This window comes from Malurus melanocephalus, unplaced genomic scaffold (assembly GCF_030028575.1).
Source record: "Malurus melanocephalus ecotype Western Australia unplaced genomic scaffold, MMel_1.1 scaffold_360, whole genome shotgun sequence".
NCBI lineage: Eukaryota > Metazoa > Chordata > Aves > Passeriformes > Maluridae > Malurus > Malurus melanocephalus.
This window is the reverse complement of record NW_026623592.1, coordinates 74726-88436: the sequence shown is the minus strand read 5'-3', so window position 1 is coordinate 88436 and position 13711 is coordinate 74726. Positions and strand designations below refer to the sequence as shown.

The window sequence follows — 13711 nt, the reverse complement described above, 5'->3', positions numbered from 1 at the left end:
AACACTGTGAAATTGGGGGGTTTGCACTGAGGTCCAACCCAGGAACCAAAACCAAGAGGGGATTCTAAACCTGMGATGTGGGATTTGGTACCCAGTGCCAAACAGCACCTTCAGGGGACAGAGAGGACAGAGGCAAGGGACAGATCTATCCCTTTGTCCTGTCACACACGAGAGGAGCACCTCTCTGCATCTCAGGAGGCTGCATCTCATTTGTGGTGTTCCACAGCCATTGGTGCTACTGCTCCAGTTCACTCGGATAAACCTTTTCAAACCCATTTACATTTTTCTCAAGGAGAGTTCACSAATTTAAATAGGAGCATATGAAAACATATTTTGTTCCTTCTAAGCCTTTTGCCTGATACTTTTTGTGTGGTGGTTTTTTGTTTTTTTTTTTGTATTGTTACCACTAATGAATAACCATCCCTCATTCAGGCTCTGCTCACCATTCGTGGGCTCACGGAGCTGGGGCACAGCTCCCTTGGGCATTTTTTTTTCCCAGCTGAAATAATCAAAATCTACTTAGTCTCTTCTTGAATGGAAGCTGTTCCCTAGCACTGATCATCATTATTGCATGTTTCTGTTTTTCTAATTCTACAATGGCCTTTTCAAGAGGAACTTCAGCTGAATTCAAGACCTGAAAGCAGCGTAACATAATGATGTTTTCAATTCCTTCCTGCTAAGCATTCAGGTGATATTTTCATAAGATTACCAACTTCAAGATCTCTTTCCTGGATGACAGGAGTTAAAAGTCACACTTCCCCCTCGGTATTAGCAGGTATTTACTGACATTCACTTTAATTGCTGTTTTAATCTGGGTGACTCAATTTTCTCTGAATCTTCTGCAAAATCTCCATAGTCAGCTCTGGATTTGGCTGCTCACAGGGAACAGTCACAAACTCCACTCTCTGCCTGATCACCCCTCTTCCTGTGGCATTTACAGCCACATTCCACAGCTCAGGGCCCAGTGACACCCCAAGGTGGACACACTGATAATCCTCATTGATTGTAAAAATCACTGTTTTGTTCTTATGCTTTCTCCCGCTCTTTTTATGACTAAATATTAACCCAGGAGATGACTTTCCTTCTTCCACAATGAAACTCCCTCTTACAGCTGAAACACAACCGAAGTAGCTCTTTTTCCCCCCAAAACACTGTTACTGCTGATGTCAAAATAAGACCTGCCCCCGCAGGAGTTGTGTTGGCCATGGAGATGCTGCTGCTCATCAATCCACCAAACCCCTGGAGAAAGCTATGAGAATGTCCTGGGGGTTGGGGGGTCACTCATGGTCACCTCTTCTCTCCAGGGATGGTCTTTGGGGTCACCAGGGAGGAAGGTGTTGGTTAAAGCCACCAGCTGTGCTTTCAGRGGGTTCTGCACCCCAACCCAAGAGCTATGGTGATCCCTGAATGGGGAAACACTGCCTGACCCCAAGGATGGGATCAGTGCAATTGCCCTGCCCATGGAGAAAGCTCTCTGAGCAGGCAGGAGAGCAGAAGATCCTGTTACACATCTCACACACAGCTTTTGCCTCACGGAYGAGTCACGTGCGCTCCTAACGCGCCATCGGTGAATGACAGCGTTTTATATAGAACAGTAACTTTTGATTTACATACATCAGAGTTGTTGATTCTATCTGTGTCCAGATGTCTGGAAAAGGAAGCAGCTTTCCCCCACCTCCCTGAGAGGCTATTAACCTCCGACTGACGCAAACTAATGTGCAGTCGCAATTCCCCAGCTCCGACTCAAAAATGCAGACATTACCATAATCGGCTAAAACAAGTATTTATAAACATTTCAGCGGGTRAGATATCATCAGCAGGGGCCTTGAACATTCGTCTTAAAATTTATTAGCCAACCCAAGAAAAAGTGGCATAAATAAAGCCAAGGTTTGCTGTTGCTGCTTTTTAAGAATAACCTGATGATATGAAACAATCTCACAGACAATGTCATGAATTACGTGACCTCATCCTTCACAAACGTGACCCCTTCACTGCTACAATCACAAAAACAACTGACTTTATGGGCAGACCTCATGGGAAAAAAAAACTCTTCAAGTGTTTGCTTTCTATTTTTACTRCTGTTATTTGGGGAACTCTTCAAAATCCAACTGCTAAAGCTCAGGATTTCTCCCTCCCCCAGCTGAAGTTATAAAGCTGCCTTTAAAAACTGCAATTTGTGAATTGTGCTGTGTTGAAACTGTGCATTTGGACATCCAGCCCTGGAACTTGGCTGAGCTATTTCACGTTCAGGAGACCTCTCACACGTGGCTGAACTTTATGAAGCAGTAGCGAGAAACTCCCGCTGATCTGCAGTGTGGCTCCAGAATAACTCCATTTGTGTGAATGCAGTTGGTGGGGATTAAGCTCAGTTAACAGAATGGATCGTGTCCTGAAAATCAGCCCAGTAAAACAAATGCTTTGTTAATGCACTCACCAAACTCCTTTTCATTTATTTGTAAAACTGTTYTAATTATTTACAGGGATTCCTCATACAGCTATTGCAAACAATGTCTGCCTGTAATTACAGAACCTCTTTATAGCAACCTTCCCCCGATGGGACCAAAATGGGATAAATGGATCAAATTAATTCTGATCCGTTCCAGAGAGGGTGTTGCCCACTCATTTGCACCATAGGGCTCCTGCCAAACRATGAAAAATAATCTCCAATAATCTCAAAATATACCACACATGCAATTGGGAATTGAGGTACAAAGGTTTGTGTGACACAACCAAACCTCTCAAGACTGAGATTCATCCCTGGATCAGTGTCCTGCCTCATCACTCCATGTTTTAAACACCCATTTCTGCTGGAGCTGCTCAAAGCATGAGGACAAGGGACGTACATTCACAAAAGAAGCAGGATAATGGAAATTTGTGGACTAAGCCAAAGTCAAGGAAAGCAGACAGAAGAAACAGACTTCACTGAGTTTTTCAACTTCCCAAACCTGCCCAAGCAGAGCCACTTCTGTGAGAGCAGAGGATTAAGGGTGCCTGGGCCAAATCACAAATYCTACTACAACCCCTTCATCTCCTACACTGAACTTCCCAAAGARAAAGTTTGGGAACCACCTCCAGTGCTCTCCAAAGTCTGGCATTGAACCTYCTGCCTGCTGAGCTCCTGCAGCACCTCTGAGAGCTCTCAGAGTCATTCTGTGCCTGCTCAGCTCCTTCCAGCTCAGCCTCCCAGTGCATCTTTGCAGCTGCACAAAACAGAGCTTCCCAGAAAGAGAAAATGGGATTAAAATCCGTGTGTGCACACAGAGCAAAGGTCCATCACTGGTTTAAAGTGTTCTGAGGATGGCACAGAGCAGAGGGCAGGGCTCAGAGCCACCTGCAAGGCCACCAGCTCCGCGCAGGGACGCACGTGAAGAGGAGCACAAAAAGATCTCACTCAGAGCTCGCTTTGCAGAATCCTGGCTCTGCCTGGTGAAACGAGTCCAGGGGCAGTGAGAGCAATGAGAGCACTGAGTCAGGACCTCAGCCACTGCCTCTGGCTCCAGCTCTCCCTTCCAGAGCCCAAAGGTTGGGAAAATCTGGGACAAATACTTATGGATTCAGTTCTGCAGCTGAGGAGCCAGCAGTGCAAGAGCAGAACTCGGCGTTATTGGAGCTGCAGCTGCAAAAGCAGTTGCTGTGGTTCTTTTTCTTGTTTCTTGTTTTTTTCATGAACAAATTAGATGTATTAAAAATAAGGTTTTATAAAAATAGAAGAGAAAGCCCAAATTTATCCCGCAGCACACTAAAAGCACAGTCCCTGTTCGTGTAAGGAGGATGGTGTAAGTATACACAGAGGACAAATTTGACCTAAACACTGCAAATAAATAGGTGTTTTATTTCTGCTTTAGGCACTGCAATGAGCAATTAAGCTCAACATTTCAAAACTATTAACTATTCAAAACTATTAAAGTGACTAACTCCCACCAAAGTGAAGTGAGAGAGAACCATGAAATCCTCTGATGCTCTGTATTTTAATGCAGATTAAATATTTATTAACTATTGCAATCTAACAAGATTTCAGCCTGAAAATTTCACTGCAATCTCTGAAGGAGAACGGCTTGGAACAATTTCAGTCACATATAAACAAAGACTGCATTTGGAACCCTCACTCAGGTAAAGCTCCCATTGCCTTCACCAAATAAACCAAACAGGATCAGGTACGTAAAAATAAAGCCAATTTGACAGAAGAGCATRTTTATCTGCTACAGCTACAAGACCCTGCAGGAAAGAGTGGCATGCTCTGTAATTGAGTRGTAAGTTATCTTTCATATTGTATTTTTCTTATGCAATTTATTTCACAGTGATTAAATCAAAAATATAAGCAATGAACTTACCCAAATTCTTTGATCAGGCAATTGGAACTGGGAGCAAAATTGAAACAAAAACAACACATTATTCCTGMATTGGAATCCTTATTGCAATCAATCTACTTATTAAGATTTTATTTAGAGAGACTAATTAAAGTGTTATTCAGAATGATTTGTGGGATGGGAGTGTTTTCTTCCTAAAAAATACAATTCTTGTAATGAAATTCTCATGAAATGCCATTAAATTATCTAATTTTCATAGCTAGGGCCACTGGCACTGGGAGGAATTTTGCCCAGCCAGGGATAGAATAAGGACTTCAGGGTTGATGTCTTTAAGTTCTGTTTCAGAAACTTATTTGAAAGATCCATCTGTTTACTGTCATATTATCCATCTGAAGAATTATAAATTCTTGCTTCATGAGACATCAATTTTCAGGAGTAAATTCAACAACAAAAATACAAGCTTTTAGGACACGAACAATAATTTTGCAGATATTTTAAATCCTGCAGCAGAAAATGAGAACTTGTGGAGCGCTCCCCACCTGTACTTTTACAGGGGCAGACAGGACTATAAAGGAAAAACAGCTTTTCTGGAAGCTGATCCTCCATAAACACCGAGCCAGATTCTGCCTTTGCAAACAGGAGGCTCCTCTCTATTSTATTAAAGCTTGCAAGAAAGCATTTTGGCGTTTATTTTTGTGACAGGACATGTGCAGGTGGTTTGGATTTCTTTTACAAAGTTCTGTGAGTGCCCCTGACCTCTGCATCGATCCAGCTCACACCAAGTTAAAGATGTTATCCCTCTGCCTCAGGTAAGTGATAAAACCAAAGCCAGGCTTTGCTGGGGATTTTTTATCCTGTTGAACAGGGGGAAATGTGGCTCTGCAGAGCCAGTCCTCCCTGCTACCCTGGGGCTTTGCCCCACCATGGGGAGGTGGCGTGGGACACCTCCTGCTCATATTGCCCGACTTGGGGACAGCACTGGGACCTTCCTGGGGCACCAAGGACAGTCTGAATCAACTCTCTGGGACAAAGCACCAAGGGAGGGATCCTGRCATCATTCCCATTAACAGGGAATGCCCAAGGTCTCTGTTTCCCCCACACATCCTCCCAGTTCCCCAGGTAACCCGGTCACACAACACTACACAGAACAGCACCCAGCTCCTTTCCTGCCCACCACAGACAAACCCCAAACTCTGAATTTTTCCCCACCCATTGACCACCCCACCTTCCATCAGTCCAACCTGCAGCAACACCTCCAGAACCCCCAAATCCAGCTGCACTGAACCACTCTGAGTTACAGCTTCTGAACAGCTCGAGAGCACTAACCAAAATAACTCTGCTTTTCMCATCAGTGCAGTATCTAAAATGCCCTCATTTAAATAATTGACTATTAATTTGCAGCTCCTTAGCTGCTCTAACAGAATYATTCACTTGATGGAGAGGAACCAGCCTGTTTTACAGCAGGGACAAAAAGCAGATTGAGCTTCTCTTTGTGCTACTAAATTTGTTGTTTTTCATTTGTTGTTTTGCCACTTCAGCAAATCCACCTTATTTAAGGTAACTCAGCAGGAAGTGTTGAGCTGCTATTAAATCCTGCACATAAATTCTCAGTGCTTTTAATACAGCTTAAATTCTTATTTAATGCTTATAAATACTTTCAAAATGCCATAAATACTTAGAGCATGTAAATAATGCTAAATACTTTGATCCAACATTTCGTTCAGACACTGAAATTGGAACAGGGTGTTTTTGTGCATCTGCAACCACAGCAACCAGCTGTGCTTCCCAGTTTCCCAGAATTCCCACATTTCAGAATATATTCCATGCAAGTTAAGACATAAGAATTTAGAACTTCATTGGAGAAAAAAATAAACAACAACAAAAAAGCAAGTGGTGGCAGATTATTGGGGTGTTTTGCCCAGGAAAAAAGAGGAACCTGTACCAGAGACAGCAGCTCATGGCTGTGTGCTTAAAATACAGGATGTGTAGAGGGTGTCATGGTTAAAATGAAACAGCCCAGTCAGCAAGGGGTTCAAATCTGTAAATACCACAGAGCTTTTTCTTTCAGGTGMAAGATTTAACTGAGATTTTGAGTAAAATCTCCTTAAGCAAGGAGGAGGAAGACAAAATGAGGGTACAGTGCTGGTGGAGAAAAGCAACATACAGATGGCACACAGATCCTTTTCCTATACTACATCCCCAGCACAGCTGTTAAACTGTTAGGGACACCCTCCTGAATGTTTTTATCCAGGCTTGTGGCCTGAGAACAAGTGAGCAGCCCTCACACAGCCTGTCTTCAGGTACGGAGGAGCAGGAATCCTGCTGCACACCCTGCAGCCCACAGCAGCTGCCAAAAACACACAGAGCATTTGCAGTATGAGGCTTCAAAACACCAGGTGGAAACTTTTATCTCTTTTCTGGGAGTCTATAAATACAATAAAATCCTTTGGAAACCAGGATGCTCAGCCTTGCTGGCCCKGCTTTGAATCTGCATTGACTCCTGGTTCTCAATATTGACTCATTCAGAGCACAAGTGTTGGTAGCTACGTTATGGTTTTGGAGGAAAATGGCTCTAAAAGACACACTCAGTTCGAATCTGGCTTCCTCTACAATCAAAACATGTTGTTTCATCTGCAAAACATCAAGAAGCTCAGAACAATGCTTACGCTTTTCCACCACAATGGTCCAGCAAAAACTGTGTGTTTTAGGAAATCCAAAAATGACTAAGAGTGCATTCATTTCTCTGCACCTGCTTTGAAGCATCAACAGGCTTGTTTACAACATCAAAATTCCCAAAATACTTACTTGTGGATGAAACAAGAATCCCGGGGAAGGTCTCAAGTATTTCTCTTTTAAAGCTTCCAGTGGGTCAGTCAGCTTTCTTTTTTCTACTCTGTAAATGTCAAAATTAGATTTGCTTGTGAGGAATCAGTCTCAGATATTAAAAATCATACAGCTACTCAGGTTCAAAACAGGCAATTACACACCAAGCAATTTGTTTCTAGGAGATAACAGCAAAAGATAAGGGARGACACTCAATTCCCACACACAGCTCATTACTGCCAAGGTGGGGCTGGGAATCATCATTTAAAGAGATTATACAGTTTATAAAGGGAATAATCCCATTTTAAAAAATTGATAACAATTGTAACAGGAACCAATGACTAAGTACTGAGCACATTTATAAGGAAATAAGGCAGTTGAGAGTGCTCTGCACAAAGGGGAGAGAAATTAAGGCAATAGAGCCTTGAGAAATTGGTATTTGCCATCTGCTCACACACAACATCACAGCCATTACTGTGGAAACCTCTCCTGTGCACAGCCAAGGGCAAGCAGGGAGAGAAAGGTGGGCTTGGAGGAACACACTGAACCTGAGGTGCCAGCCACAAAAACTGCAGTTCACCCGTGGGCATTCAGGCAGTGAATAATTCAGAAACAGCATGGAAATTGGAGGMTTTTGCTTTTTCTGTGACTGATGTKYATGGTTTAATGGGTGGATGGTGCTGGCCACATGGAGATGGAACTCATGGCCTCATGCTGCACTGCCAGAATTTGTACAGATTTCCTTAAAATCATGGAAACGTAGGCTCACAAAATGATTTGGGTTGAAAGGGACCCTAAAGATCATCCTGTTCCAACCCCTCTGCCCTGGGCAGGGGAGTTTGCAATGAAATTTAATTAGTTGGTAATGCAGGGCCATAAAATACGGATCATTATTTCCACTGCTTCGGGCATTTAAAATGAATATGACGCAAAGAAAACCTATGGCCTGACACAGATATCAATCTGGCATGAATAAAACCATCTCACTAAACAGCATCATATCCTGTTTCCTCATAATGCACACTTGTTGTCTTATGCACCAGCATTCTCCAAAAACTTTGCCCACAGCATTTCTTTTTCATATAAAGTAATAAATTAACATAATTTAAGTGGCAATAACTATTTTCTTTTTAAAACAAGAGGTTGTAAWGTCAGTCATTTATATTACAGGCAAAGATATTTATGGCTAATATTTCTCTAAACTAGTTTRGATGCATGATTTTGACTGGTTACAGATCTATGAGTGGAAAGGGCAAAGGYTCACATGCACAAGATGCAGGTGAAATTCAGATCCCAGTGAGATCCATCTCAGCTCTGCTGGGAAACACTGAGAGGTCTGGATTTTACCACTGGTGTTTAAAACCTCAGCTCACTGACAGTGTGCACCTGACAGAGCCAATAACAAGATCCTACTGATTTCAGCAGGTGGATAAATCATGGATGGGATCTGCACATCCTGGGACAGTGGGAGGTGCCCCTGCCCATGGCAGGGGTTGGAATGAGAAGGGCTTTAAGGTTCATTCCAACCCAAATCTTTTTGTGATGGTTCTTGATTAAGGAGCCCACTTGAGGCTCTGCAGAGGCAAGGATGCTGTGYCTTCAACTCCATGAACGAAATGCCTGAAAAACTCAGCCCACTGCTCAAATAATGGCAGAAAAGGGCAGAAAYCATTCTCAGTTTCCATATTTTAATAAACCTTAGGACCAATGCATTTCTTTGCTGTACTTGTGAGACCCCYCTCTTGAATTTAAGAGGAACTGGCAAGGTGGAGCACACAGGGTACCCTGGGGAGAGGCACTGCCAGCCCCAGGGGAAGGCAGAGTGGGCAGCATTTTGGAAGAAAAGGGATTTCAGGCAAACCAGTGACATCAAAAAGGGATTTCAGGCCAACCAGTGACATCAAATACACATCAAATAAACAAACATCCAACGCTGATGCCAACTCGTTTACGGGCAAGCGAATATTTTCAACTCCTGCATGTCAAGTTATGCAAGTTAAATTAACAACTCTTGGCAACGAGGGCTTGCTAATTGCAGCATTTCCAGTCCTGTGGTTTGCTCAGAGCAGCTGGGATGTGCAGGGCTGGGCCCCCTATCCTGGCAGGGGGATGGAGGGGCACAGGGTGGCAGAGCCCGTACCAAAGGATGCTGAAAGGCAGCAGAGAGCCCTTTACCTGTATATGGGATCCATGAAGAACGGGGTGGGCCTGGCGTGCTGCAAAGAGGACTCAGAGGCTTTCCTGTGCTCCAGGTCTCCTCCTTTCTTGTCTCCAAAGACGTGGTTCTTGCGGGGCTCGGCTTGCTTGGTGCCGCTGGCTCGGCTGCGGCTGCCCATGCTGAGATCCAGGGGCTGGTCCTGGCTGCAGGCAGAGGGGGCTGCCTTGGAGGGGATGGGGGTGAGTGGCTTCTCCTCCTTGCGTTTTATGGTGAGGTCAAAGGGAGACTCAGAGCTTCCCTTTGGGATCTTCTTAATGTCACTGGGTGATTGGGGCTCCACTTTCAGGGGTAACGGTCTCAAGTCTCTATCAGGAAATGGATACATTGATTGAGAGAATGCTGGAAAAAACGGGAGGGGAAACATGGAAGGGTAAGGTAAGGCTCCGACTTTTTTGTCTTGCAGCCCCACAAGTCCTGTTGAACCAAAGTACTTTTCAGCAATAGAAGCAATAGCCTTTATAGAATCATTCACCGCTCCTGACACCGCAGTCTGCTCCTCTAAGGATGGTGAGAAAATGGAATGATTGCTGTGGTCTTTCTTATTATTTATTGACGCCAGGCTCTGCAGAGAGCTTACTTTGTCTTTGAACACTTTACCATTTTCTTTAAATTTCTCTTTCTCACTTTCAATGTCACTTTCCAGATCAGAGCCCGAGGTGGTTTCCAGGTCACTGCCACTGGGGGTACTGACATCGTCAAGGTCAAGGTCACTACTCTCTGACTGGTCACTGAGTTTCTCATGCGGCCTCTCTTCAGAGGACCCTTCTGGTTGAAGCTCCACTGGCTTATTCTCCCCTACTGATGGTTGTTTATTTAGTGCCTTCAAAATATCCTGGGTGGCTGGCAGTATCTGAGGATTTGTCATGAGGGGACTTTGGCTTTTGTTTGTCTGATCTGCGCTCGGAAGTCCTTTAACAGGAGAACTAGTAGGTAGCAAAGGTGGCCTGTGGTACAAGCCTGAAGGAAACAGACCGGGGAAGCTAAAAGAAAATCCAGGAGCTGTTGGAAAGGTAAGACCAGCAGGATGCCTATTGGCTCCAAAATAGTCAGCAAGGCCCGGATTTGCATGATTCATATTAACCATGGACGTTTTATCCATAGCTGGGGTTCCAGGAAGAGAAATGCCTTGGCCAAAAAATCCTCCTGCTGCAAAATGGTTCTTGCCCTCACAAAATCTCCTGTGTTTATTTAAGGAAGACGTAGTGCTGAACATTTGTCCACAGTCTTTGCACTTGATTTGGGTTCTGCAATCAGCATGCATGCGCTTATGACGACAAAGGTTTGAAAACTGAGTATAGGATTTATGGCAGACCTCACCTGTATGTAAACAACAACAACAACACGTCTCAGGCTTTGTGGTAATCGCCCCCACCCTCAAAATTGTGCAAACAACACCATTTTTYACCCGCCGAATGTCAACRAGGAAGCCGCAGGGAGAGGTTYGGGGTGCACAAATGTACAAAAGCCRCTGCRCTCCCCAAAGYGAGGCACCCGAGCAGACAAATGTGAAAACACAGCACCAAAACCCACTCCAATTAAGCAGAAAAGGTGTGGAATCACTGTCAGACACTGGTGTGCTCCTTGCCTTGCACAATTTTGCACACTCAGTACCATTATTCCACGCTGCATTAGCCCCAGAGCCCCCCACGAGCGCCGCACCGTGACCCCACATGAACCCACAGTGCGAGAGCACAGGTGTCTTCAAATGCCATCCATTTATGTCACTGTTCCCATGTGGAAATTAGTCATTAAAATAAATATTTGCAGGACCAGACAGAGATGGAGCTGCCCCGCAGAGCTTTCACTCTGCAAGAACAGCAGAGGGGTGAAGGAGACAACCAGGCATTTCCTATTTCCAAGTACAAATTTAACAAACATTTTTTTTTCAACTTACAATGAAAAATCCAATCTCATGGAAGTCCGGGCTAGAACCTGGATAACCTCAGTACTCTCACACATCCAAAGCATTTCCATTCATGCAATGCATACAGTCCTYACAGGTGCCTGTGATGCTGTCACTCTAAATTCCACATCTCAATAACTTTCCTAGTCTTAATATTGTTTATTTGCCTCTTGCACAGGACAAGACAGATTATATTTCAACAGCAGTTTCCTTTGAGAATGAAGCTATCTTTATTTTCGTGTCTGATCAGTAGGAGCCCGATAGATTTCCTTTTGAACCCCTCTGGGGTGAGAGCAGTTCCAGCCCCACAAATGCAGAATTTTGAGGAAATCTTGGGGACACCAAGGGGAGCAGAGCTACCTTGAGGTCACAGTCAGATCTGCACATCAGAGCTCAGCTTCCAGCACCCTCCCACAGGAGCAGGAGGTGGAGGTGGTGCTGGTAGTGCAGAGGGAGCCCCTGCAGAGTCAACAACGTCACTGAAGCACACGGAATTGTGCAGGCTCCTCATTTTCTGGCTGCCACAAACCTCAGGCAGTAAATTGGGGCAGCAACTCATTTCTAACTCAGTAAGCTGAAGTGGGATTTGGAAGAGGGTGATGCTGAGCTCCACAGTGCCTTTTTTAGTCCCTCCTTGGCATCCTTTGGGCGAGCAGGAGCTCTGGGCAAGTCCAAAGGCTGTGCTGTCTTCTACTCTTCATTTTTCCAAAATTCATCTGTACCCCTGCACTGCCTTGCTTCTAACAGTATCAGCTCGTCTTGTTTAACAAGAAGGCAGCAGCATTACCATCAAGCAGTGCTATCCCTCTGCAATATTTTTTTTTTTTCCCAGCCAGGAAAAAGCATGTGGCCGCTTTATTTTTATTTAATCCGTGTTATATCATAAACTCTCATCTTTCACACATCAAAGCCGCACAACAATACACATTGTGTATTCTGGGGCCTTTTTTTTTTTTTTAACAATCATTTTCATGATTCGAGACAGTCTGACATAATTTACAATGGCTCTATTTTAAGCCCGCAGAGGAAACTGAATTGAATGTATCCCATCCTGCACTCTTGGTTCCCATGAGCTGCAATCACGTCCTCTGACTTCCACTCGCTCCGGGGCCCGCGCTCACCTTCCTGCTCCTCCAAATCCCCTGCCCTTGAGAAACTCCAGCGCTTGTTGTCATCTCGGAGCTGTTTACCTCTCCAGGAGCCCTCTCTGTATCTCACCAACAATGCTTCCATTGTTCCCGGGTCTGATCCTGCCCCATCCACCCTCTCCCATCCCACTCCGGCATCCCCGACACAATTTGGGGTAATGGGAGCGGGATCGGGCTCAAACTCAGGAAGTTTGGGATGCGGTAATTCAGGAAGAGTGTTTGTTTCTGTGTGTCAGCTACTGCTCCTGCTGGAAATCTTCATTCACCAGGAAAGGCGAGGAAGAAGARAGAGAAAATCAAAAGKAAAGCGAGAAATAAGGAGRGRAAAATGYRGAARWRAAARGRAGGAGWGAGACWAGRAGRWYGAGGAGAGATTGTTCGAGTTCCTTGATTTTCTCCTGATAAATACTTTTTGACCCTTTAAAAAATATTTCATTTGCCTACTTAACATAATTTTTTTTTATTTTATGTAGAACTATTTATTGTTCATTTTGCAGTTACAAAACTCTGATTTTTCTGCTATTTTTTCCTATTTTTAGCCTAATTACAGGCATAACATTTCTGTTTCCACCTCCTCACTCAGGGTACAAATCAGGCCCCTTACCTGCACTGTTGAGGTTTTGCACAGTAATTTCCCCCTGCTCCCATCACCTTGACCACAGAAACCAAAATTAAACTGACCCAAATGGTGACTCAAGTGTCACTTCCATAAGTTCACACAAACTTCATCTTGGGTATTATGGAGCAACTCCTCCCCATGTGTACAGCAGGATAGACAATCAATATTTTTCCAGAAAAAGAAAAAAATCTCAAATCCATGCATTTCCAAGGATAGGCTAATGTAGAATTAAAAATAAATCATGTTTTATTCACTTTTGATCTTCTACTAGGTTGTGTGGAGGGGAAGCTTTTTATTCACACGGCTTTATTAAAGATAAGGCTTTGCTCAGGCAGGCTGGAGTGGCAAAGGACTGAAAAGAGGGGTATTGGCACAGATTAGGTCTTCCTAAAATCTGGGAAGCTTTCCCTTAWAGAACAGTGGTACACTCCATTAATATATTCCAAAGTCAACAGAATCAAGAAATATTCCACTCTGGAGAAAATCAAAAATAYGCACTTAAAATTTTAAGATATCCTTGCAGGCTGTTTAAGGGAGATGCAAATGATTAATTTGACTACATGTGTTTTTAACTCAGTTTTAAAAATAAATTCAACCAATAATAGCAACACCACTAAAAGAAGTAAATATTTATTATTATAATCTCAGCAAACAATTAACAGCTGTACTGACRATTTTACTTTTTTTGAGTAT

The 13711-nt window shown here is 43.8% G+C and overlaps 1 protein-coding gene across 6 annotated transcripts in view; it reads right to left on the bottom strand.

Moving 5' to 3' along the window:
• MECOM (MDS1 and EVI1 complex locus) overlaps positions 1-13711 on the bottom strand; it is a 48185-nt gene that overhangs the window by 14576 nt on the left and 19898 nt on the right. For 2 of the 6 annotated variants that reach the window (XM_057378462.1, XM_057378463.1), the window contains exons 7-9: positions 9306-10665; positions 7113-7200; positions 4332-4358 (exon numbers count right to left, since the gene is read on the bottom strand). In XM_057378462.1, coding sequence (XP_057234445.1) covers positions 4332-4358; positions 7113-7200; positions 9306-10665 — 1475 coding nt within the window. The remainder of the gene's footprint in view (positions 1-4331; positions 4359-7112; positions 7201-9305; positions 10666-13711) is intronic. The other 4 variants (XM_057378464.1, XM_057378465.1, XM_057378466.1 and 1 more) reach the window with 3 other exon arrangements.